Source organism: Triticum aestivum, chromosome 1D (genome assembly GCF_018294505.1).
Source record: "Triticum aestivum cultivar Chinese Spring chromosome 1D, IWGSC CS RefSeq v2.1, whole genome shotgun sequence".
NCBI lineage: Eukaryota > Viridiplantae > Streptophyta > Magnoliopsida > Poales > Poaceae > Triticum > Triticum aestivum.
Window position 1 is genome coordinate 252,333,558 of NC_057796.1, and position 25,841 is coordinate 252,359,398.

At 44.5% G+C, this 25,841-nt stretch overlaps 1 protein-coding gene and 1 long non-coding RNA gene across 3 annotated transcripts; one reads left to right on the plus strand and one right to left on the minus strand.

The window, feature by feature from the left end:
• Positions 1-10,907: 10,907 nt before the first annotated feature.
• LOC123181285 (cytochrome P450 89A2-like) lies at positions 10,908-12,918 on the minus strand. Its single transcript, XM_044593543.1, has one exon. The coding sequence runs from the start codon at positions 12,687-12,689 to the stop codon at positions 11,151-11,153; it is 1,539 nt and encodes a 512-aa protein (XP_044449478.1). The 5' UTR covers positions 12,690-12,918; the 3' UTR covers positions 10,908-11,150.
• Positions 12,919-13,019: 101 nt separating this feature from the next.
• Positions 13,020-20,852, plus strand: LOC123181286 (uncharacterized). Of its 2 annotated transcripts, none has more exons than XR_006491616.1 (2): positions 13,020-13,744; positions 13,836-20,852. It is a non-coding gene; the product is annotated as an uncharacterized lncRNA (long non-coding RNA). The 2 variants fall into 2 exon arrangements; XR_006491615.1 differs by having other exon boundaries at positions 13,020-13,675.
• Positions 20,853-25,841: the final 4,989 nt, after the last annotated feature.

Here is a 25,841-nt window from a genome sequence, read left to right on the forward strand (position 1 = left end):
CTTCGTTCTTAGAGGGCGACGACGATGATGATGACCAAGCTGCAAACACTTATGACTTCTCGCAGACAGTGTTTTACACTCCACTACCACCACCGTCGCAGGAGACACAGACAGTGACAGACGAGGTTATCTATGGTCGTGGTTGTCGTGAGCATTGTCCACCGCCTCAGCGCTTATCGCCTTCCAGTCCTCGCCCGAGGAAGACCCAGATTCGTCGTCATCCCCCGCAGTGATATGGTTATCCATGTATGAGTCATTATCTATGTTAGTTTCAGACTATTCGCATATGTGAGTCAGTATCTATGTATGAAACATGCTTCATGTATGTCCTACTATCGCACTTGCTTCTATCTGATTAGGAGACATATATCGTTTTATGTATGCGAGAGACATATTACTATTAATTCGCATTGTGATTCGAGTTACATTTCCAAACAGACTGCAACCGATAATTAAGATACAAGTATATCTGAATTAAACGGTAGGGCTGAACTTAAAAAATACAGCTTACATACTACATGAAAGCATCATCGTCATCCTCTGTCGATGCAGCACTCTTGCCCTTCGACGATGCAGTACTCTTGCCCTTCATCGATGCATCACTCTTGCCCTGCGACGACGCGGTATTCTTGCCCTTCGACGGTGCGGTACTCTTGGCCTTGGTGCTCCGCATGAAGATATCGTCTTCGTCTTCGTCTTCGCTGTCGGCAGTCCATAAATATGTATGCTCTGCTGCAATCCTTAAGAAAGTTTCACTCTTCGTCTGCACTACCTTCTTCCACCTTCCATGCAACCTAAGAAGTTCTTTACGTACCTCCTCATAGGTCCTTTCAGGGCACCCAGACCTACGTAATGCGTGAGCCAACTCATTCAGTATGGTGTCACTACCGAGGAGTTCGTCCCATGGAACTATCCTATTGTCCATCCTGAAATCGGTGGCTAGCCTCAGAAGAAATTTGCTCATCTCAGGGTGAAAACTACGACCGAAAGGATAGTCAAACATCTTGACTACACTAAACTAGACTGCTTACCCACCTTTGTGTGAAGGGGATTTTATAGGCAGAGAGGAGAAAATGGCGGGAAAGAACGACGGCTGTACGAAGGGAAAGATTTGGCGGGAACTTATGGCGGGAAAGGGTTGGCGGGAACATATGGAGGGAAAGAGTTGGCGAGAAAATTTTGACGGAAAGGGTTGCGCGAATTTTTTTTCAATGCCTAAGATGGGCAATGGTTGCACAACATTAATAAGTCAAAATTCAAAAAATAAAATATTTCGGCCTAATATAAGCCGAAGAGCGCACCCATGCAGCTTCGACGTCCCGTTCACGCGAAAAGGTGGGCCCCAGGGACTCTTCAGCCTACTCCTGACCAAAGAGTACTCTTCCGGCTACTGCTGACCAAAGAGTCCTTTTCGGCCTAGCTACGGATCTCTTCGGCCAATACGTGGCCGAAGAGCCCTTTTCGGCCAACTGCTGACCGAAGACACCCTCTTCGACCCACACGAGGCTGACGGTGTCATAGTTTTGATTTTTTTTTTTTGCATTGGGTGCTATAGTTTCCGAATTTGCTATAAAAAACGTGATAGTTTTGAAAAAAAATCTAAGATTTTGGGAAGAAGTGGGTATCATTTCTTATATTAAGCTAATAAGTTTTTTATGTTACATTAATAGTTTCAAATTATTGGTAATTTATTTGTTTTACGTAAATTTAAGTGTCGGAGCATATATATATATTTAGTATGTTTTAGAAAAGTATGAAGAAAAGATAAAAAACAAAAAAAGAATGAAAGAACAAACAATAAAAATAAAACTAACCTGTATGAAGCTAATAGGGCCGGCCCATTACTAGCGAGCCGTGAGGCGAGACGAGCTTGTGTGTAACTATAAGCGAGACAGAACCGCTTCCCCTATGTGATGCATTCTGCTTCAAAGTGCGGCCGTTTCTCACAGGGCTAGCAATTAACTGCTTACTTAGCGGCTCCATTTCGGTATTGCAGAGACCATTTTTTCACTTTTTAGATTTACTCCATTTTCTTCGAAAAGACGCATTGTTTAAAAAAAATAGAAAGTGAATATTTTTAAAAAAATATGAGATTAATTTATAAAAGACGTGAACACTTTAAAAATGAGAGCATCTTCCGGAAAAATCTATTTTTTATTTTTAGAACATTTTTTTAAACATGAGAAGATTTACTTTTTTGGATGTTTTTGGAATTTGAGAACCTTTAACACGAAACTTTTTCGAAAATTTGAGAGCATATTTTAGTATTCTGAATTTAATTTTAAAAAATGAACTTTATTAAATGTGTGATCACGTTGTAAATTTGTCAACCATTTTTTTAACTTTTGGGTTTTTTAAAATTATGAAAAAGCATGCAAAATTACATGAAAAATTAATAAAGAAAAAACAGGGGAAATCCCGCCCAAGAACTAGTTTAGATAGATCACGCGCCATTTTGGTGACAGTTTGACGCAACGAGCGTTAGATAGGCAATTGCCCTTATTCAGGAGTGCTCCTCGTCAGCACTGCATGGCGCCCCATCTCTTGGCTCCATGGGCCGGCCCACTTTACCACGTGTTATTTTCTTCGCGTTGACGCTTGTTGTACCGAAATCACTAGTTGAGGAGTACTCGTTGCAAAGATCACTCAAACTCCTCCGGTTGCGACAAGTGGTGCACATGCAGCGCGCCACTTGTCACAACCTGGGAGTTTTTCCTTTTTTCGTAGATCTGTTTATTCAAAACGTTTTATCTCTCAAAACGTACGTCCAATATCAAATCGCTTTCACCATTGGATTCCTCACGTCGAGATCTTCAAAACTAGATCCCATGTTGATAGATTTTGACAACCTTTTTTCACGAAAAAATCGGACGAAAAAGCCGAACCGGGAGCACGGGTTTTTTTCCCTTTCCGAAACAGGCACGCCCGTGCCTCTCACGAAATCACAACCGTGCCTCTCGCGGAAGCAAAACCGTGACTCTCGCGGAAGGAAAAAAAGAAGAGAAAACGTGTTTTTTTCGTTTACGAGGAGGCATGGCGGTGACTCTCGCGAAAGAACACCCGTGCCTCTCGCGGAAGCAAAACCGTGACTCTCGCGAAAGAAAAATAAATAGAAAACGCGTTTTTTCCCGTTTCCGAGAGGCACGGCCGTGACTCTCGCGAAAGCACAACCGTGCCTCTCGCGGAAGCAAAACCATGACTCTCGCGAAAGAAAAAAATAAATAGAAAACGTGTTTTTTTTCGTTTCTGAGAGGCACGGCCGTGACTCTCACGAAAGCACAACCGTACCTCTCGCGGAAGCAAAACCGTGACTCTTGCGAAAGGAAAAAAAACAAAAAATGCGTTTTTTTTACGTTTCCGAGAGGCACGGCCGTGACTCTCGCAAAAGCAAAACCGTGCCTCTCGCGGAAGCAAATCCGTGACTCTCGTGAAAGGAAAAAAAAGAAAACTCGTTTTTTCACGCAATTTTTTTGAAATATTTTTTGGTCAAAAAGCTAAGGAAGACCGGTGAAAAACCAAAACGTCAAAAAACCCAAGAAAAACCGTTTAAATAGCCGAAAACGCGTGCGGAAAAATTTAAAAAAATCCGGAGGGAGCGCCCAGAGCGCGACACGTGGCGAATGGCTGAGAGCGCGCCAAGTGACGCTGATCGTTGCGAGGCTCCGGAAGGAGCGCTCGTTAACTAGTGGCTCCCTTGTTGTACCGTGCACGCATGAACAAGTGTACTCCTGTTTGTAAAAATGCCCACAAACTCGGAAAACTCCATGAGTTCCAAAAACCTTCACGATTTTTTTAAATCCTGAATTTGAAGAATGTTCACGACCTCGAGTAAAGTTTGTGAGTTTGGAATAAAGATCACGAATTTGAAAAAAAGGTTCGTGGACTTGAAAATTGTTCACATATTTTAAAAATTGTGTATTCGAAAAATGTTAGCGAAATTGAATTTTTATAAGGGTAATATCTAAGGCAAGTCATATGTAGTTTGTGTTATATTTGTTTTCCATCTCCACATTAGTATTAGACTTTGAAAGCTTGAAGGATGATGAAAGTGCAACCTTACTAACTAAATGTGTGCCTAGCTTTTGATGCAAATACATATCACTTTCTATTGCAATATGCTTATGGCAATTAAGTATAATAAATGAATATGTGCTTTATTTTGTGCAAATAGGGTTTTAGACGCACATCGTTGTTATTATGACATTCTAGTATACTACACAAATCATTTTTTCATTAGTCTTGTTGTAATAATGGCACTGGTCCTACTCAAGATCCCACCCTCTATTCTACATGGCACGTCACATGGGTGTTGGAAAAGGTCAAGGAGGTCAATAATAGTCCAAGCAATCCTTCATGGGGTCCAAGAAAGCCTCTTCGTCAATAAAAGTCCAAGAAAGTCTTCATGGTCAACAAGTGAAGATAGTGGAGTTCATAACATAATAAGTTAAAGATGGAGATAAAGGAGCATAAGCAAGCCTTCAAATAGTGTAGCGATTTCTCCCTAATGGGCTACAACCCACCTCCAAGTCGAACTAGAGGCACAAGGGCCAAATGAGACATAATTACATAGTTCTACCCTCCCACCTCCTCTTCTCAAGGGTAGCCTTGGTAGTTTGTTAAGGATCCTTCGGCTATGTAAGGCCCCCACGAGCATGCAAATCATTCTCTTGCATTTGAATAAACTCAAGAGGAGTCACTCCCCCTCCCTAGAGCAAGTCTCAACCGAAGGTTGGGATTGTAGCCCGAGGGACCTAGTAATGCTCAAACTAGTTGGAATTCACGGGACTTCGGAAGCAGCAACACTCTAAGTGTATCGTGCACCGAGCACTACTCTCGACAACTCTCCTCACAAGATGTTGGTCGCGCTCCAATGATGCGTCTGGACCTATTAAGAACATCATTTTGTCACTTTGTCGAGTGTATGATGACCTTCGCTATAAGGCCGTTGTACACAACCCTGCCTACGTATAACTAACCGTGTTGCTAAGGATACCCTGGTCGAAAATTATTTCTTTAATAACAACAAGTGTCTTGTGCGGTGAACCTAAAATGTTGCATCAGGGACGTTACTTTATTTTGCATGCATGGCACGAAAATATTGAACCACATCGCACAACAATTGCAGCTTGAGTTGGGCCTGCTCGGATCCATCTGAAGGAAGTGTAAGTTTGCCACTTAATCTTGTTTCGTTGCATTTATGAAGTTGCTATTTATCATTTCATGCATCCTCTTATACACAATCAATATGCGCTACTGCTGTGGAAAATCATTGCTTTCCATTCCACAACCGATGGGTTAAGAGCACTATTTGTATTCAAAGCTGTAAATGGGAAAAGTGGAAGGTTTTTTCCAAGCAGTTGATGGAAGATTGGAATGTGATCAACATGATCTCCAAGATTTTCCCGCCATCCACCCGTTTTAGCAATCAAGATAATTTTGCGTATTATTGCTTTGGTGCTTATATTATCTCTAGATATTTTGGCATATAAATGTAATTATAAATGCAATGCTTTTATGAGATGGACTTGTATGTGCTTATGTATTGTGCATGTGTATAAGTGTCTTGTGCATTGCAGTGCAAACCCAACCTACAGAAGCCACCATTAGTCATCACTGACCGACCGGATTAGGCCCTGTCTATTTTCTCTTATGCTTTAGCTTTTGCAGATTTTTTACTTTGGCTTAAAAGCCAAAAAGGCTTCTAAATAGAGGTTTTTGGCTTATGAATCAATATTGGTATACGATGGTATAAACCAAAAGCCAAAGCTGAAAGCCCATAAATAGTTTTTTTTTTTTTGCTTTTTAGCCAAACTGGTTGCAAAAAATTGAAGCATAAGCCCCCAAAAACATGGCCTTAGTGTGAAAAGTCAGCGAAGAACACAATCTGAGTCCCTTTCTGAAATCACTACTAACGGGCCGGTTGGTCACTGGTAGAAGCTCAACACCGACCAGCCAACTCATTTGTTAACGATGTTGTTGTCATCACTGATGGGCAGAAAATGCGTCAATGAGGATACATTTTGGCCGAGAGTGCTCACTAGCCATGTAGTAGTGTCGGTGCTAGATTTTTCTTCAGGCAAGTTATATGGGCCAATCCATATAAACGCCTAGTATAAAGTAAGAAAATTCCGCTCCGGTTCGATTTTCCAATATATTAAAATTTACAAATAGTTACGCAATTATTTTTTGTAAATTCATGAATTTTAAAGCAAAATGTGAAAACATGAAATTTTTCATGCGTTTAAAGGAATGTTCATGTGTACAAACAAAGGAAAAGGATAAAAGTAGAAAAAAGAAAGAAAACCATGAAACTGCTTGGAGAAACAAAATATGATAGAACCAAATAAAAGACCATCAGAGAACCCGAAAAATGGTTCTTCTCTAAAACCATAAGATGGGCCAATCTGTTTACACGCAACATATATGATTTGGCTCTCTTTGACTTTTGTTTTTCTGAAATAGATGAACATTTTTTAAGAAGTCATGAAATTTTTTATAGGTATACATATGCACATTTATTACTTACTTGAATTTCATTTATTTTAGAATTTGAATTATTTACCTATTTTAATTTTGTTGATGTTTTTGTCATTTCGTCCTTAAGTAAGTGTGCTAGCATGGTTCAGTGAAATAAGAACATCATTTTAAATGTCAAGAACATTATTTTCAAACATTTTTCAGTGAGCCATGCATTTTTTGGGGAAAATGTGGATATTTGTCTAAGACTCATGACTATTTGTTTTAAAACATACAAGCATTTTTAATAGGTATTTAGTGCAAAAATAGTTGTATGCATGTCATAATTTATTTTGTGATTGAAAAAAAACACTTCTCATACTTTGGTCTCAGAAGTAGTATATTTTTGGCGCGAAACACATCACAATTGTCGATAGCTAGATTCTCTCTCTCTCTCTCTCTCTCCTCTCTCTCTCAACACACAACCCTATATGTTCACTTTCAAGGACTGACCCGACAAATCATAAGACTGACAAAGTCACCACTTGCGTCTCATAGTTTATAGGAGCGTTGTCTCCCACCAAAGAACACTACCTGGAATATCAAAGAATGATGAACATATATGTAAGTGGAATGAAAACTGTTTTAGGGTCAGTCGATTCGTTTGGGACGTCGAATGCAGATACAATGGCTAGCAGCCCTTCTTCAACCTCTTGCCCATTCCACATTCTTCTTTTCCCTCAGCCAAACGTACCACCGGCCACCACTGCCCGCGGCCGGCCGAGCTCCCACACTAGACTCGCCGCCCCGCCCTCCCTTCAACCTCGTGCCACTGTCGTGCTGCCTCCGCCCTCGGTCAACCCTCTAGCACCGACAATGCCCGGTTTTCTTTCAACGAACTTGCACTACCCCCATACCCTAAGATAGATAATGAGGTAGCCTTCTCTGGCGAGCTCACCACCCCCACACCCCTATGATAGATAATGGGGTAGCCTTCTCGGGTGATCTCCTTCCTTCGGTTGTTTCTTCCTTCACGTGAAAATTGACTCACCAAAATTGCGTTTTCAGGCGACTAACGTGCAGCTAAACAGGAAAAGGTAATAAGTAGAACATAAGGGAAGCAAATATTAAAGTGAAAAATGGAGAAAATAACAGAAACAAGACAAAAAAAAGGAAAAGTGACTAAAAAAACAATTACCCACATATATAGCTGCAACAATTCAGCCATCCCGTATTTCCCTGCCAGGAGCACTCGGGACAATGACCGTTAGTTTTTCTACTGTCTCCGTTCTTAAATATAAGTCTTTTAAGAGATTACACTATAGACTACGTACGGAGTAAAATGAGTAAATTTATATCTAAAAGATGTCTATATACATCTGAATGTAGTCTCTATAGTGGAATATCTAAAAAGATTTATACTCGTATTTAGGAACGGAGGAAGTAGTTTGCAGTGCGAGTATAGTAACAGGTGCAGGTGAACGATCGCTTGCTCCAATCCAAATGGCAAACGACGCAACACCGCAGGGTGTTGACACGAACGGCTGAATTGTTGCTGTCGCGGATCATGACCCTGCACGGCAGTCAGTTCAGTGGACGCGTTCGGGTCTGTCTGCCTCCTTCCGTTCCTCGTTTTCCTTCTCTTCTCCAGCCGCGCGAACGTGTTTTCCCTGCGGTCGGTCGGTTGGTTGTAAGCTCTGCATGCTTCGGTTCAGTGATCGAACGTTTGCTCCTTCCGACGGGTGCCAAACACGTGGTACGTCTGCCCCTTTCTGGTCACAGTCAAGGTTTGACACACGACAGGTCTCTGCGAAAATAAGGTGCTGTACTGTACCAGTATTATAACGCCGGCATACGAATATCCAGCGCTGCAGGCCGATCGATTCCCCGCTCCACTCCAACATGGTGCAACGTCGCAAGTTGCCAACACGGAAGACGGAAGGCTGTGCTGTTGCTATCGCATGATCACGAGCTTGCATCGGAGGGCAGCTGGTGGTTTCCTGTTGCCATTCTCTGCCTGTTTGTTGAAGGCACTTCCGTTTCTCATTCGAGTACACAAGGAACGCAGGCTTGTCGGACAGAAACGCTTCAGAAATGATGCCGAGAGGTCGAGCGAGTACCCATGCACCATCCTTACTCGTGTCATGCTTTCCTGGCTCTCGCGCATCCGTGTCAAGCAGCTCCTGCTCCACCATGGCTTGCAACACGGCAAGCAATCAAATTAGAATCTCTTGTGCTGTCTCTCTCGGCTGACACATTAAACTGGTCTTAATTTCATCGCAAAATTGTCCATAGCTGACAGTATCTTCAATAGATTAAAAATAACTAACTTATAAATCTCCGAGGCCCAGAAATCCACCTCCAACAGGTGATGTAGATAAAAAAAATTACATCATCTTCTTCCAAAGATATAAAATATAACACCTGGAGTCTCCATCTATAAAACTGCAGGTCGCATGTCAACCGTCTAACTACCTTCATTTCACTTCCGCCCACCCGACGGTTGCCCGCCTCCGTCGCCGGTGATTTCTGCCCAAAATCGCCGCCGGCGCCGCCTGCCCGTCCATCTCCAACCCCGTTGTGACCTTGCTCGCCTATCCCTGTTGCCTGCCTTGCCGCCTTAGGGACGGCGGCCGCCGCCGATTCGATTCGGAGATCCGCCAGAGCCGCGACTGCCATGATGCCATCGACGGCGTGGCCGTGGACACCCTGGTGCTTCTGCTAGCCGCGACCCGCCGGTGGTGCTAGGGGAGCCGTGCGACGCCGTCCGCCCGCGCATGGAGCCTCCTCGCCACGAGGCTATTGTCCTGCAGCTTCGCGACCGCCTGTAGCCGCCGCCCACACCAACCACCGCCCATCAACTGTCTGACCCGCCGCCGGCCTATTGCTTCCACCTCGCCCACAACATGTTCGAGCAAATTCCCCCAAGGTAAAAAATTGCGCAAACTTGGTGGTTTTTTTATCAGGGTTGAAGATGTAGTTTGACGGTGAATTCCACATTGTAGATGATCTCGTGCGACTCCTCCTTCGTGGATGATTCCTCGACGGATGAGGAATTTGATTAGACCGAAGAAAAGGACATTGCTATGTTAGTGGCGATGCATAAGAGAAAGAAGTCGAAGCACGGCGGTTCCGTGTATGGCCGTGAGTTCATCTGGAGAGAATGGGTTGAGGCGCATGAGAGGTTGATGCGCAACTATTTTGATATACGCCCGTTTTTCCAGAGAGGTACTTTCAGCGCGGGTTCAAGATGTCCACAGATTTGTTCATCCACATTTGCAATGTCGTGAAGTAGCATGATCGACCCTTCCAGCAGAGAAGGAATCGTGCCGGTTTGATTGGACATAGCACTGAGCATAAGGTCACTGCCACTTTGCACATGATGGCCTATGGTATTCCGGTAGATTTTATTGATGACAATTTGGTGATGGCAGAGAGCACTTCTATCTTCTATGTCAAACAATTTGCAAAGACTATGGTAGAAGTGTTTGCTCCACAGTACTTGAGAGCGCCCAATGCTCAGGGCACTCAGAGTCTTCTGGAGATGAACAAAGCCCGTGGGTTTCCAGGTATGCTTGGGTCCATCGATTGTTGCATGCACTGGAAGTGGAAAAATTGTCCTAAAGCATGGCATGGACAGTTCAAAGGACGCTCGAAGGATGCCACCATTATTCTTGAGGACATTGTCGATCAAGAAACATAAATTTGGCATTCATATTTTAGGATGCGACATCAATGTGCTTGACGGTCACATCTTTTTGCTAAGTTAGCCAATGAAGAAGCTCCACCGGTGACCTTTGAAGCAAATGGTCATACATACAACTATGGGTACTACCATGCAGATGGGATCTACTCGAGGTGGAGTACTTTTGTCAAGCCAATTCAACCCCCCCCCCCTCAAGGTAAGAAAGAACTCTCCTTTCACATTGCTCAAGGGATAGGTAGGAAAAATATTGAGAGGGCATTTGGTATTTTGCAATCCCAATTTGCTATTGTGCAAGAACCGTTTAGATTCTAGGATCAAAAAACTTTTGATACATCATGACTGCTTGCGTGATCATGCATAATATAATCATTGAAAATGAGCATGGACAAGATTTGCTTTGCACCTTCTATGATCTCATGGGCATACCTGTAATGTCAATGAGAAAAAGAGGAGCGATTCAGACCTTCCATGAAGGTGTAAAATGAAATTTTTTAGAAAGACTTGATGGAGGAGTACTGGAAGTGGAATGGCAAAAGAACCGCCTAATCCATTATTTGTTTGTTGTATTGTGCAAGAAGTTTGTTGTATTTCTGTTGTATTTGATGTTGTGGATTTGATGAATTATGTAACAATTTAAAATTGTGGACTTCGGGATGTTTTTATTTCAAATTACGCGGCTGAACAGCGGCTGTACAGAGCCTCGCGGCCGTCATCTTCACATATGCATCATCTATTGAAGTTGAAGTTTTACGTCACAAATATATATCAACGGTTGGAGTTATCTTTTTTCAAAATGTATAATATATTTTCTGGTGATGTAAATGGTACAACACCTAGTTTTACATCTTTCAATTTACATCTTCTTGTATTCGAGATGTTCTAATCGAGAATCAATTAGGAACAACTCACTCCCAACATGAGTTATTAAAGGAAAGCGCGAATAATCGTTCGAACCGATACGACTGCCAGTTGCTGAAGTTCCTTTATTCTAAGACCTACGGGGCACGAGGCGTGGACGCAGCGGCTTTTTCATGACGACGGTGAACTCGTTCTTCTCGGCGAAGTCCACCTCCTCGCCGGCGACCTCCTGCCACTTGAACTCCCTCACCATGTTGGCCACGAAGTACTCCAGGTGGAGCATGGCGATGCCCAGCCCGGCGCAGATCCTCCGCCCCACGCCGAACGGCATCATCTTGATCTCCCGGTTGCCCGTCACGTCCACCGCTTCGCCCGCGCCTCCTGGCAGGAACCGCTCCGGAGAGAACTCTAACGGCCTTTGCCACTCCCGCTCGTCCCGGCCCATCTCGGCGACCATGAAGTTCACCGTGGCGCCCTTGGGTATCATGTAACCGCCGATCTCCATGTCCTCCGCCGCCTTGTGCGGCAGCACGAAGTGCCCCGGCGGGTGCTTCCGGAGGCCTTCGAGAACCACCGCCTTGAGGTAAGGCATCTTGTGGACGTCGTCCCCGGAGACCTCTTCATGGTCGCCTCCCGTCGTCGCTTTGATCTCCTCGTAGAGCTTCTCCTGGATTTCTGGGTTCTTGACCAGTTCGGCCATGATCCACTGCAGCCCGGTGGAGGTGGTGTCGGTCCCGGCGTTGAGAAATTCGGAGCAGAGGATGACCATCTCGCTGTCGGTGAGCGGGCGGTCGCCCTCCTCGGGGAGCTTGATGTCGAGAAGGGTGTCCACGTACGAGTGCTCGAACGTCGTCTCTTTCCTGGGCTTGCCGCCGCGGCTCTTGTACTCCCGCCGCGCGTTGATCAGCGGCACGAGCAGCTCCTTCTGCCGCCGCCGCATGGCGTGCGCGGTCCGGAGGCGGTCGCGGAAGAGGTGCTTTGTGAGCGACGGAAAGAAGGCGAAGACGGCCATTTTCCTGGTGATGTAGAGCAGCTGGTCGCGCTGCGCGGCGGCGATCGCGCGCACCGCGGGCTCGTCGAGCCGCTCGCCGAAGCACATGAGCACGAGGAGGCAGAACATGGCGTACTGGAACGTCTCCACGACGGCCGCCCCGCCGGAGGGCGACTCGTCCCGCAGCTTGTCGAGGAGCACGCGGCGCACCCAGGAGCGCGCGGGCGCGAAGAGTCGGACGCGGGACGGGTGCAGCGTCTCGGAGACGAGGTTGCGGCGGAGGAGGCGCCACACGGGCCCGTAGCTGGCGCGCGTGATGGTGTGGTCGTTCTCGCCCATGATCCTGACGGACGCGAGGGTCGGGCGGTCGGCCAGAGCGGCACCGCGCTCGACGAGGGCGGCGTGCGCGAGGCGGCGGTCGGCGACGAAGATGGAGAGCCGGGAGCCCACGCGCAGCGACACGATGGGACCGTACCGCGCGAACAGACGCCGGAGGAGGGACTCCCCGTCGGCGGGCGAGTTCGTCAGCCACACCATACTGCCCAGCACCGGAAAGGACGGCGGGCCAGGCGGGATGGGCCGCCGGGCGCCGCCGCCGGTCTTACCGCTGCGGAAAAGGAGGAGGGTCAGCGGGAGGGCGAAGAGGATCACGCCGAAGAAGATTCGCCATGTCTCCATGGCGCGTCTGAGTGCTGCTCCGCTTCCGCTCTCACTGGTGCTGGCGTGCCGTGTGGATAAATATGCTTTGGGTCGCCGTCTCCAATTTTAATCTTGTTTACATCGACTCGATGGCGCTTGGAAAGAAAGGAGGGCACAGAGGTCTGATGAAAGATCCATGCAACTGTTGCAAAACTTGGGTTACAAGATGATTACAGCAACTGAATTAGTCAGCCTTAACTGGACGTGACACGAAGGACTCGGCATATATAAGAACCGTCTAGGGCCAACACCTGGCCTTTATAAAAACGGAAACAATAACGCCCGAACGTCAGGTTCCGAACGCTTCATCCATCGTCTGATCACCCGCACTATTTTTGACGTAAATTCGTGGCCACGTCATCGGTCGTGAACTGTTCGCAAGGACGAGGGATCGGCGCGAACCTTTTTCTCTCGCGGTGAGACAGCCCACTTCACTATCCATTTCTAGACTAGTCCACTCTTTTTCTCTTCCATCCCGACCACACAAATCGATTCCGCCCCAACCAGATCGCCGGCGAAGGTGTGTGCGGCGGCCAGCCCGTGGATCTCGGCGGCATGCCGGTAGTTCGAGAAAGCGGAGCCGCTCGAGGATGCTGGGCACGGAAGGGGGAGGAGCAGAGCCGTCTCCGACGCGGCGTGTCTAAGAGGCGGGCGCAGAGGGGGATAGCGGCGGCGGTCGCCGGCGAGGGTGTTGCGGCAGCCTGCCCACGGATCTCGGCGATGGCGCCAGCTCGAGAAAGTCGCGGCGCTCGAGGATGCGTGGCGCGGAGGGAGAGAGCAGCAGCGGATCTGACGCCGCCGCCGTCCGCCGCCGCGGCGCTTCAGCGTCGGCATGTGGTGGAGGTCAACCAGAAGGTGGACGACGCCCTGCCGCTTGCAGCCGAGCTGCTCGTCGACGTGGACGCCGTCTTCTTTCCTGCGATGTGCCGAAGGGGAACTGCTCGCCGGGAGTCACCCATAGCCAGGTATTCCGTTCACCTTGCGGCGGTGGCTTGGTCAAAACCTTTTCGCGGCTTTGCCACTCTCTCCGGCCGGTACGTTAACCCCTTGCTCACCGCCGCCGCCGTAAGAATCTCTCGTTTGAACGAGTCACACCTAGCCGCTAATTCCATGGTGATTCCGCAGGATCTTGATCTTGATGCACAACCAGGAGGTGAACTAGGATTTCTGTTTCTTTGCACAGATTCCACAGCATCTTGATCGATTCACTAGCTAAGCAAAAAGGCTACTCGTTCTTGTCGGCAAGTGCCCAGAATGGGTAGATGCATTTTGATATGCAATTTTTTAGTGTCCATCCTTAGTTGTCATTTCCACCCTAGTATTTGTTCATGCTAAAAATAACACATGGCAAATTATATCAGTACTTATTTCTATAGCTATTTCGGCATTTTTTGTATGGTTTATGATCGCAAGCGTCCTGTCCATATGTTTTTTTTGTAGTTTCAAGTATACTCAATAAATTCTTGATTATTAGCACAACAATATGTCCCATGGCATTTCGCGTACATTTTTGCCCCCGGGAGAACACACCTTGGAAAGTGCTCATGCTGACTAGTGCTCATGTCACATGGCAAATTCTTATTGGAACTATGCAATGCTCACATGGCAAATGTTTTAAGATTTCTTTTTAATAATGTCACATGGAAATGTCAGGATAATTTTTTCCAAAATTATGGCAACTTCCATAAATGTTTCTACTTTTTTGTCGCATGGCAAATTTAGACAATTGTTATCTTCATAAATCATGGCAACTTTACAAAGATAACAATATAGCTTTTTTCCATATCTTTTGCAAATCATGATAATAGTCACATTGACTACTTTTTTGTCACATGGCAACTTTTGCCATGGCAATTTTTTCCGTAGCACGACAAAGTTTTTTTTGTATAATCACACAATAATTGTATGATTTTTGTATCTTCGTGACATGGCAATTTTTACGCTGTAGCATTGATTTTATTGCCATGGCAAATTTACTTTTATTGCCAAGATGATTGCAATTATTAGCAAACAGCCATGGCAAATTTAGTTAACGAATGATGGCAAATTTAGTTAACGAATCATGGCAAATTTATTTTCGTTGATCATAGTAATTTTTATAAATTGACCATGGTAAATTTAGTTCATAGATCATGGCAAATTGTAGTTTCTCACTAATTAACCATGGAAACTAGAATTTTCACTTCATCATGGTAAGTTTAGTTATTAACCATGGAAAATTTAGTTTATATATCATGGATAATTTTAGTTCCATTTTCTTGTCTGTAGACCATGGCAAATTTTTGCGACCACAACAATTTATATTTGGACAATTTCGTACAAACCATGGCATTTTTTCTTTGTAGCACGACAACTTTTTTCTATGAGAAGTGTGCCTCATACATCATTGCAAACTTTGAAACTTGTTTTTGTATAAACACACAATAATTATATGTTTTTATCCGCATAACATGATTGGTTTAGGAACATGGCAATTTTTACTTTGTAGTATGAGAAATTCATTTATATTGCCATGGCAAATTTACTTTTATTGCCAATATGATGGTAATTATTAGCAAACAACCATGGCAAATTTAGTTAACGAATGATAGCGAATTTAGTTAATGAATCATGGCAAATTTTATTCATGATCATGGTAATAATTGACCATGGCAAATTTAGTACATAGATCATGGCAAATTTTAGTTTCTCATTCATTACCCATGGCAAATTTATTTCATTGATCATGGCAATTTTCAGTTTGATGTATTGCCATGGCAAATTTTATTTTTTAATTGCCAAGACGATGGGAAATTTTAGTAAATGACCATGGCAATTTAAGTTTGCGATTCATGGCAAATTTCATTAGCTATGCATGGAAAAAAATCATTAATCATTGTAAATTTAGTAATTGGCCATGACAATTTTGAATTTATAGATCATGGCAAAATTTTAGGTCCATGTCTCATGGCAGTGCCAAAATTATTTACTAGTGATAATGTTTCACTTTTTTCAACACATGTTAATGCAAGGGGTAATATGCATCACGGAAAATTTCAAACAAACGGAAAATTTACACCACTTTTTGGCCACCATTTGGCAAACTTATAGATTTACTTCTGGTATCAATGCGTGTTTTTATGACCATGGCAATTTTTCTTTCTTTTTGCATCTTGTCAAAATTATTTTCTTATGCGACTATGGCAAATTTAGTTTTATGGTCACGGCAATTTTTTCTATGCATCATGGCATTTTTTGGTGTGCAAACCATGGCAATTTTCTTGCGCCCATGACAGTTTATATTTGAACAAATTTCAAAATTTCATACAAACCATGGCAATTTATTTCCTGTTGCACGACAACTTTTTCGATTTTTGTACATCATGGAAGTTTTTGCTCGTTGCCATCCATCATGGCGTTTTTCATTTTATGTAGGTACTGTGTAGTAGCTTCAACAATTATAAAAATTGATGGCAATTTCTAGATTTTTGTGGCATTTTATTGTACAGTTTTTTCTTAGTTTTTTCCGTTGGGTTTTCTTCACTGTTTTCGTGTTTTTTCTGCATTTTTTTTTTGCAAAGGGAATAGTTTGGGCCAGCAGGCCTAACAAAAGGCCCAGCTAACGAGGGATTAGGTGGATGGTTCGGGCTGTTGGAACATGGCAACGAACTGTTCGCTGATACTTCCCTGCCGAACCGAACGACTCGTTCGGATCGATCACCTCACAGCCCGAACATTCGGGTGTTATCGGGGTCCTATAAAAAGGCCCGTGCTAGGCGCCGGCAGAAATTCGCCGCGCGGATCGTTGGTTTACAGCCTGTCCCGCCATTGGATTTGCATAAGTTATCTTCCTTCTTCGCGCAATGCCCTTTCTTCCGCAAAACGTGGCCGCACACTCGCAATTGACCTCTCGTTCGAGCCGCCCCACGCTCACCGCAACAAAACCCGCCCCGCCCTGGATTCTTGCAACATCGGCCAAGCTCGTCGGCCTCGGCGTGACGCCACTCCCGCATCCATGGTTACCGTTGTAGCCCATTTCATCGTTGTCATCGTCTCAACAGCACGTGGTTGCAGTGACTGTGGTCGCAGCAAGCGCAATCGGTGGTTGTAGCACCGTCCCCCTGCGGGTCTCCGTCGCACCATCCGCTCGCCGCCGCGCAGCCTAGCAGCTCTTTGTAGCGTTTGCGGCCGCCCCTCCCTCGTAGTACTTCGCAAAAGCATTGTTGGTAGTAGTTTCATCGCTTCCAATAGTGACGGTCACAGCATCTCCCATCTCCGGTCACAACATCCACCATATACGGTTCCGTCATCTCCGGTCGTGGGGTTCCACCATCGCTGATGCTGTTTCCAGCATTGTTGCCCCGAGGTACCAACATGGCGGCCTCGGGTCTACCAGCATCACTGTCCTATGGCTCCAGCATTTGTTGATGCTGGTTCTAGCATACACCGCTGTCGAGCATTGTCGACGCCAAGTCTGCAACATACATGGCCTAGTTTTTAGAAGACCCCCCCCCCCCCCCCCCCCGCGCCCATGGGCCTCACCGCCACACCCGATGACTCCGCAACACGACTGTTCTCTGAAGCACGAGGGATAGGGATGCTCGTTGCAGGGCACTCGTCATAGTACCATGGTGGATAGCCATAGAAGGAAGGAGGGATCGGAGAGTTGCTTGTCGGGGATGACGGGGACAAAGGTTGGGCCCAACCATGGCAACAAATCGACGGTGGTGGAGATGCGGTACCAGGGAGGAGGGGATGGGGAGAGGAAGAAAACACGAAGAGATAAGGGGTGGGACCCGCAAGCAAGCAAGGCGACTGGCCGAACGCTCGACCGATCGTCTGTATACAATCATTTACAGATTGAAAAACAACAGGACTCCGGTGCATATTTTTGTAGAATTTTTAAATAAATGTTACAAAATTAAATTATCTCTACTACTTAAAAAGAATGTAAAGTTCCCTTTTCACCTTTCTTTTCACCACCTCTTCGTCCAACCTCAAACAATCACCTTCATTTACTTATCTTTTGAACCAATTTCACTTTAATTTATTTACCAAACTTCAGATCAAAAAATAAGGTAAATCATGGGCGGAATTTGATGAACATTTATTTACAGAACCATATATTATGGGCTGGTAAATCATAAGGTAGTGTACTAGAATATTTATATTCCGTTGTAACGCACGGGCATTGTTTTAGTAGAAAATAAAATATAAAGAGACAAGTTATATGAAAGCAACACCCAATCTTCAAAATTGGCGTAGGTTTGCCTTGCCGCCCTACGAGTTAGCCATTGCATCTCCTTTTTGAACTTTTTTCTGCACCTATAAAGATTAGGAGCAACGCCATAAAAAATAAAATCATTCCTTGTGATCCAAATTGCCCAAGCCGCGAGAATGATGATTTCCAGCAAGAAATAGAAATTCGTAGGGGCACATGCGCATCCATCTACAATCATTGATCTGTTCCATAATCCGAAAAGTTGTTTGGACTGAGTAAAAAAGAGATGGAAACTCTGGACCATGTCAATACGAGAAAATATGAATTTTAGCTTGTACTAATACTTTATCCAACCGTTCTTCTACGTCCCGGTTCTGTATGTAGGCCCCATTTTATTGTTCTGTACAATTATTTCTTTATTCTTAAACCGGTTTCTCTTTTTTAATCTTATCCCATTCATTGTTATTGTTCACCATTTTCTTTCTCGGTGCATCTGTTTCGGTATCACCTTTCCTTACTGTTTTCTTTCGCGTCATCTGTGTTCTTTATTCCAATCATTTTATCTTGTTGTTTCTCAATTCGTCTTACTTCTGTTAAATTATCTTTCTCTTCCCGTTTTCAATTCATTAGTTCCTTCCTGACCCGTCTCATAGCAAGTTCATGTCATCCTTCTTCACAGCACAAATTTATACACCCTTTATGCAATGCAATTATATTCGTACGTGACATTATGCCATCTTGGACATACTACTCCTTTCATTAAGATTTTCTCATTACAAATAACATAAAAAAATTCATTATTTTTCAAGTGCAATGATTCTTGTGTCATTTTATTTTATAGTTACTCGTAACCTTGTAGATCTTGTTCTGTCAAGTTATGTTCTACGAAACTTGCCTTCTGTTTTTGTTCAATGAACTTACATTTGTCTTTTAAGTCATGTTCGTTCAAACTTGCCTTCTGTACATACCAAGTTTTGCTATCTGAAAGTTATCACCACAGTATCGCCTTCGTGTTTCGTAGTTTGGTACTTCAATTTATATTTCTCTTTTTTCTGGCCGCACCCGGCACATCGTTGCTCCTAATTACGAGACATTTATTTCTGTGGTGTCAAGTCCACTTGCTCCACATATGCATCAACTTCTTCATCCCTACTCTTTTTCCCTTGTGTTCTTCCTTTTCAGCATCATTCTCTAGATCTAGTCTGTTCTTACTCGTACCGGACATTGCTGCCGCCGGTCGCTAGAAGTCGACGGCTCCAACCGTCGGCACCTATGGTAGCTAAAGTTGGTGTTTGTCTGTTGTTGTCTCCACCACTCACCCTTGGCGAGAAGAAGGTGAAAGCAACACATGAAATTGAGGTAACTTACCATGTATCCTGCTTAATATCGTTCAAATCAAGGTCGAACGCTTACTTTGTATTGAAACTGTTGGTAATTCTCTAGTGGGCAACCTGTTATGACCTTAGAGGCTAGTGGGCAACCTGTTTCTAAAGACTATAATTCACCAATAGAGCAACATACCATATGTAAAAACAATCACGTAATATTTCTCTGTAAGAGGACATCTTTATTTCACTTCATTTTTCTCAGGTCATTCCCTACTTTGTAAGGAACGATTTCTTAGACAAGGCCGACATTACAAGATTTGGCATAACTGAAGTTACAACTTTGCTTTAAACAAAAGAAGACTTTACTTTTGGCGTAATGCTCAGGAATGAACAACAACGAACCTCCTTCATTGGGAGCAATTGGGCCTAATATATCAAATTTTTGACAAGAAAATGCACCTCACTTTAGCTCGCAAGCATGATAGTTCCATCTCTGTCCAAATACCTAATGACCCCCATGATGAAAAGAATTAAAAATAGACTGCTGAGCTGCTCCACCTTGCTATCCACTGAAGACAAGATTACTCTGATCAAATCAGTTTTCTCCAGCATGCATGCTTATTTCATGTACTCCTTGGTGCTACCCAAGGCTATGGTGAATCAGATTTGTGTCTACCCGAAGAATTGTTTTAGGAGGAAATATGGTACCCAAGAAACAGGTTCAGCCCTAGTAGCATGGGACACAGTCAGCAAACCTAAATCCCATGGAGGACTAGGTATATTGGATATCACTACCCATAACAAGGCTCTATTAATGAAATTTCTTCATAAGTTCCTCAAAGTAGACAATCCATGGGTCAACATTATCTGGGAAACTCACTATCAAGATACTCTGCCTGGAGATAAAATGGTGGGATCTTTCTAGTGGAAAGCTTTGCTTAAGCTACTTCCTTTATACAAGTCAAACTATATGTCAAGCTGGCAAATGGGACACAACTCTTTTTTGGTCGGATAACTAGTCTGGACAACCACTAGAGGAAAAGTATCCAGAACTTTTCTCATTTGACATCAACAGAGGTCTCTTAGATTATCATTGTGTTCTATGTTCTGATGTTTTGGAAGAAACATTGATTCACCTGTTCCGGAATCGTCCTTTTGCTCTTTCATGCTGGGATATCATCACTCCAGAGAGGACTCGAGGCATCTCAACATATGATGAAATACTCCTCATTGCGAATCATTTACCAAAGGACATTGCTCTTGACATCATCATTATGAGTTGTTGGAGTATTTGGTCAGTCAGAAATGACAAAATCTTCAGAACAACAACTCCTCATCTAGGCACATGGAAATTATATTTGAAAGAAGGTTTATGGGATGCACAACTTAGGGCTAAAGAAGGCAAAGCAGAGAAGCTCAGGTCCTGGTCTGATCAATTTTTGTAATATGATTATCTTTATGATTCCCAGAACTGGTGTAGGCTGAGACTGTACTAGACTGATTTGTATTTTTGTATTTTGTAACTTTTTTACTTCTTTATATAATGAAAATACCGTAGAACAATCGTTCTACAGTCAGGGTTCAAAAAAAAAAAACTTCCCAATGATCCCCTCACTCATCTATGTATGCTTTTTAAAACATAACAACATTTAATTATCCTTTTTATTACATCCAGGTTCCCATACTATAACTATGATTTACTACTTGTACTAATTTGATATTCATTACTATTTCTCCTTAACTTGCAACCAGGTCCTACAAGTAACTAATTTTGCTTATATACATTATTGTGGCTTTTACCAAACTAGATATTACACACAAACGAATTATGAGGATAGTTGATACTATGTTTGGCACAACAAAAAACTGAGAAAACATTGTGCATGCGATTAAGTTTATTAAGCGTATTGAGTGGTTTCTGGACAAATATAAAACTGGATTGACTAATCATTCATACATACCATTGTTGCATACTTTGACAAAGTCCGACATTAGGAAAAAACTCATGGTAAGATTTGTATTCAGTTTTACCTTTTTCAGCATACTCTTTGTCGGTGTCAAAACCGGTGGATCTCGGGTAGGGGGGCTCGAGCCGTGGATCTGGGATCAATGGGGAACAAGGGACGAAGGACACGATGTTTACCCAGGTTCGGGCCCTCTCTAAGAGGTAAAACCCTACGTCCTGCTTGATTATATTGTTGTGTATATGAGGATTACAGAGTCGATCTACCACGAGATCAGATGAACTAAACCCTAGGCTAGTAGAATGATGGTTCTTGTTCTAGCCTCTACAAACTAAACCCTCTGGTTTATATAGACACCAGAGGTTCTAGGGTTACATATGGTCGGTTACAACAAGGGAATAAGCATGCTGAATCTCCTATCTTGACTTGGAGAACACACCAAGGCACCAAAGATCTCCTATTTGGATACGATGCCGCTCGATAGTCCGGCCTTCTAGCAGCTGTAGTGCGGCCCGACTGTCCGGCCCATGTGAGATAGGCCGGCAGCCCGAGGACCCCCTAGTCCGGGACTCCCTAAGTAGCCCCCTAACTTGTCTCCAATGCCAGTGTCCAGTAACCGCGCCTCCGAAGTCTCCGGCTAGCGGGGCGAGTCCTCCCTTTGTGTGTTGGGAGCGACCCCTCGCGGCCAAATCTTTTAAAGAGCCGCTTCAGCAGAGTTCGGCCATGTGCTTGACTGGGTTGTATCCAGAATCCTAATTGTCGACATTACTTAGCCTCGAAGGCCAACCACCAGAATGTGAATATTGCCCCTGCCTGACAATTTTTTGGTGAGGGGTCACGACTGGTCTCAAACACCGAACCATTGTGAGTACTTGATGCGCATTTTGAGGCGGTTCTTTCATTGGTACGTCTCATCAAGGTGGAGATCATGCCCCGTTAGGGGATACGATCAATGGTTTCAATCAACCCACTCGCGCATAACGTCATGAGTATAACGGGAAGTGACGAGGCCTGCGGCGCAGTAAAAGGACCTTTGGTATTACAGCAGCTTATAAAAGGGGAACGACCACCGCTATCAGTGTACGCCTTCTCCTTCCTCTCGCCATCACTTTCCCAATCTATGGAGCTCCAGTGCCCCGACCCATCTGTTCTCAAAGACTTCCTCCCAGCCACTCCCCAAACTCAGAAATGGCCATATCTGATGCAAAGGGCAAGTGGGAGGCCCCGAGCATCACCAATGACGACATCGAGGACCTGGAGCATGCGGGCTACCTTTCAGCCAACATTGTTCACCGGGCTCTAGAGGAAGGCCAGGTCATCCCCACGCCCGGACCAGGCGAGAGGCTGGTGTTTGTCCCCCACTTCGTCCGACGTCTGGGCTTCCCCCTCCATCCCTTTGTAAGGGGGCTCATTGATAACCCACAAGTATAGGGGATCACAACAGTTTTCGAGGGTAGAGTTTTCAAACCAAATTTATAGATTTGACACAAGGGGAGCCAAAGAATATTTGAAGGTATTAGCAGCTGAGTTGTCAATTCAACCACACCTGGAGATTAATTATCTGCAGCAAAGTGATCAGTAGCAAAGTAGTTTGATAGTTTTGATAGTGGTGACAGTAGCAACGGTAACATTAACAGTGATAGCAGTAATTTTGTAGCAAGTGTAATAGTGATGATATCAGTAGTAACTTAGCAAGAACAATATAAGATAAATTCGTAGGCATTGGATCGGTGACCCATTGTATGATATTCATCATGTAACAGTTATAACCTAGGGCGATACGGCACTAGCTCCAGTTCATCAATATAATGTAGGCATGTATTCCGTAAATAGTCATACGTGCTTTATTAAAAGAACTTGCATGGCATCTTTTGTCCTACCCTCCCGTGGCAGCGGGGTCCATATGAAGGAAATATGCCCTAGAGGCAATAATAAATTTCTTATTTATATTTCCTTATATCATGATAAATGTTTATTATTCATGCTAGAATTGTATTAACCGGAAACTTGATACATGTGTGAATAGAGATACAAAACAGAGTGTCCCTAGTATGCCTCTACTTGACTAGCTCATTAATCAAAGACGGTTAAGTTTCCTAGCCATAGACATGTTTATCATTTGATGAATGGGATCACATCATTAGAGAATGATGGGATGGACAAGACCCATCCGTTAGCTTAGCATAATGATCGCTTAGTTTATTGCTATTGCTTTCTTCATGACTTATACATGTTCCTATGACTATGAGATTATGCAACTCCCGAATACCAGAGGAACACTTAGTGTGCTATCAAACGTCACAACGTAACTGGGTGATTATAAAGATTCTCTACAGGTGTCTCCGATGGTGTTTGTTGAGTTGGCATAGATCGAGATTAGGATTTGTCACTCCGATTGTCGGAGAGGTATCTCTAGGCCCTCTCGGTAATGCACATCACTATAAGCCTTGCAAGCAATGTGACTAATGAGTTAGTTACGGATGATGCATTACGGAACGAGTAAAGAGACTTGTCAGTAACGAGATTGAACTAGGTATTGAGATATCGACGATCGAATCTCGGGCAAGTAACATACCGATGACAAAGGGAACAACGTATGTTGTTATGCGGTTTGACCGATAAAGATCTTCGTAGAATATGTAGGAGCCAATATGAGCATCCAGGTTCCGCTATTGGTTATTGACCGGAGATGTGTCTCGGTCATGTCTACATAGTTCTCGAACCCGTAGGGTCCGCACGCTTAACGTTCGATGACGATTTGTATTATGAGTTATGTGATTTGATGTACCGAAAGGTTGTTCGGAGTCCCGGATAAGATCATGGACATGACGAGGAGTCTCGAAATGGTTGACACATAAAGATTGATATATTGGAAGGTTATATTCAGACACCGGAAGGGTTCCGAAGTGTATCGAGTATTTTTCGGAATACCGGGAGGTTACCGGAACCCCATGGGGAGTCTATGGGCCTTATTGGGCCCTAGTGGAGAAAGAGGGCAGCAAGCAAGGTGTGGGGCGCCCCCCCTAGTCCCAAACCGAATTGGTTTAGGGTTTGGGGGGCCGGCCCCCTCTTTCCTTCTCCCCTCCTCCACTTTGCTCCTTCTCCTAGTAGGAATAGGAAAGGGGGGCCAAACCTACTTGGAGTAGGATTGTCCCCCCTTGGCGCGCGCCTCCTCCTTGGCCGGCCTCCTCCTCCCTCCCTCCTTTATATACGTGGGAAGGGGGAACCCCAAAGGCACTCCAAGATTTATCTTAGCTCTGTGCGGTGCCCCCTCCACAGTTACACACCTCAGTCATATCGTCGTAGTGCTTGGGCGAAGCCCTGTGCCGGTAACTTCATCATCACCGTCGCCACGCCGTCGTGCTGACAGAACTCTCCTTCAGCCTCAATTGGATCAAGAGTTCGGGGGACGTCACCGAGCTGAACGTGTGCAGATCGCAGAGGTGCCGTGCGTTCCATACTTGGATCAGTTGGATCGCGAAGACGTTCGACTACATCAATCGCATTACTAAACGCTTCCGCTTTCGGTCTACGAGGGTACGTAGACACACTCTCCCCGCTCGTTGCTATGCATCACCTAGATGGATCTTGCGTGTGCATAGGAATTTTTTTGAAATTACGGCGTTCCCCAACAGTGGCCTCCGAGCCAGGTCCATGCGAAGATGTTATATGCACGAGTAGAACACAAAAAGTTGTGGGCGATAATAGTCATACCGCTTACCAACATGTCATACTTTGATTCGGCGGGATTGTTGGATGAAGCGGCCCAGACCGATATTACATGACTGCGTTCATGAGATTGCTTCTACCGCCGTGCTTCGCACACAGGTGGCTAGTGGGTGTCTGTTTCTCCAAATTTAGTTGAATCGAGTGTGACTACGCCCGGTCCTTGTTGAAGGTTAAAACAGCACACTTGACGAAAAATCGTTGTGGTTTTGATGCGTAGGTAAGAACGGTTCTTGCTAAGCCCGTAGCAGCCACGTAAAACTTGCAACAACAAAGTAGAGGACGTCTAACTTGTTTTTGCAAGGCATGTTGTGATGTGATATGGTCAAGACGTGATGATATATAAATTGTTGTATGAGATGATCATGTTTTGTAAAAGTTATCGGCAACTCGCAGGAGCCTTATGGTTGTCGCTTTATTGTATGAAATGCAATCGCCATGTAATTGCTTTACTTTGTCACTAAGCGGTAGCGATAGTTCTAGAAGCAATAGTTGGCGAGACGACAACGATGCTACGATGGAGATCAAGGTGTCAAGCTGGTGACGATGCTGATCATGACGGTGCTTTGGAGATGGAGATCAAAGGCACAAGATGATGATGGCCATATCATATCACTTATATTGATTGCATGTGATGTTTATCCTTTATGCATCTTATGTTTCTTAGTACGGCGGTAGCATTATAAGATGATCCCTCACTAAATTTCAAGGTATAAGTGTTCTCCCTGAGTATGCACCGTTGCGACAGTTCGTCGTGCCGAGACACCACGTGATGATCGGGTGTGATAAGCTCTACGTTCACATACAATGGGTGCAAGCCAGTTTTGCACACACAGAATACTCGGGTTAAACTTGACGAGCCTAGCATATGCAGATATGGCCTCGGAACACTGAGACCGAAAGGTCGAGCGTG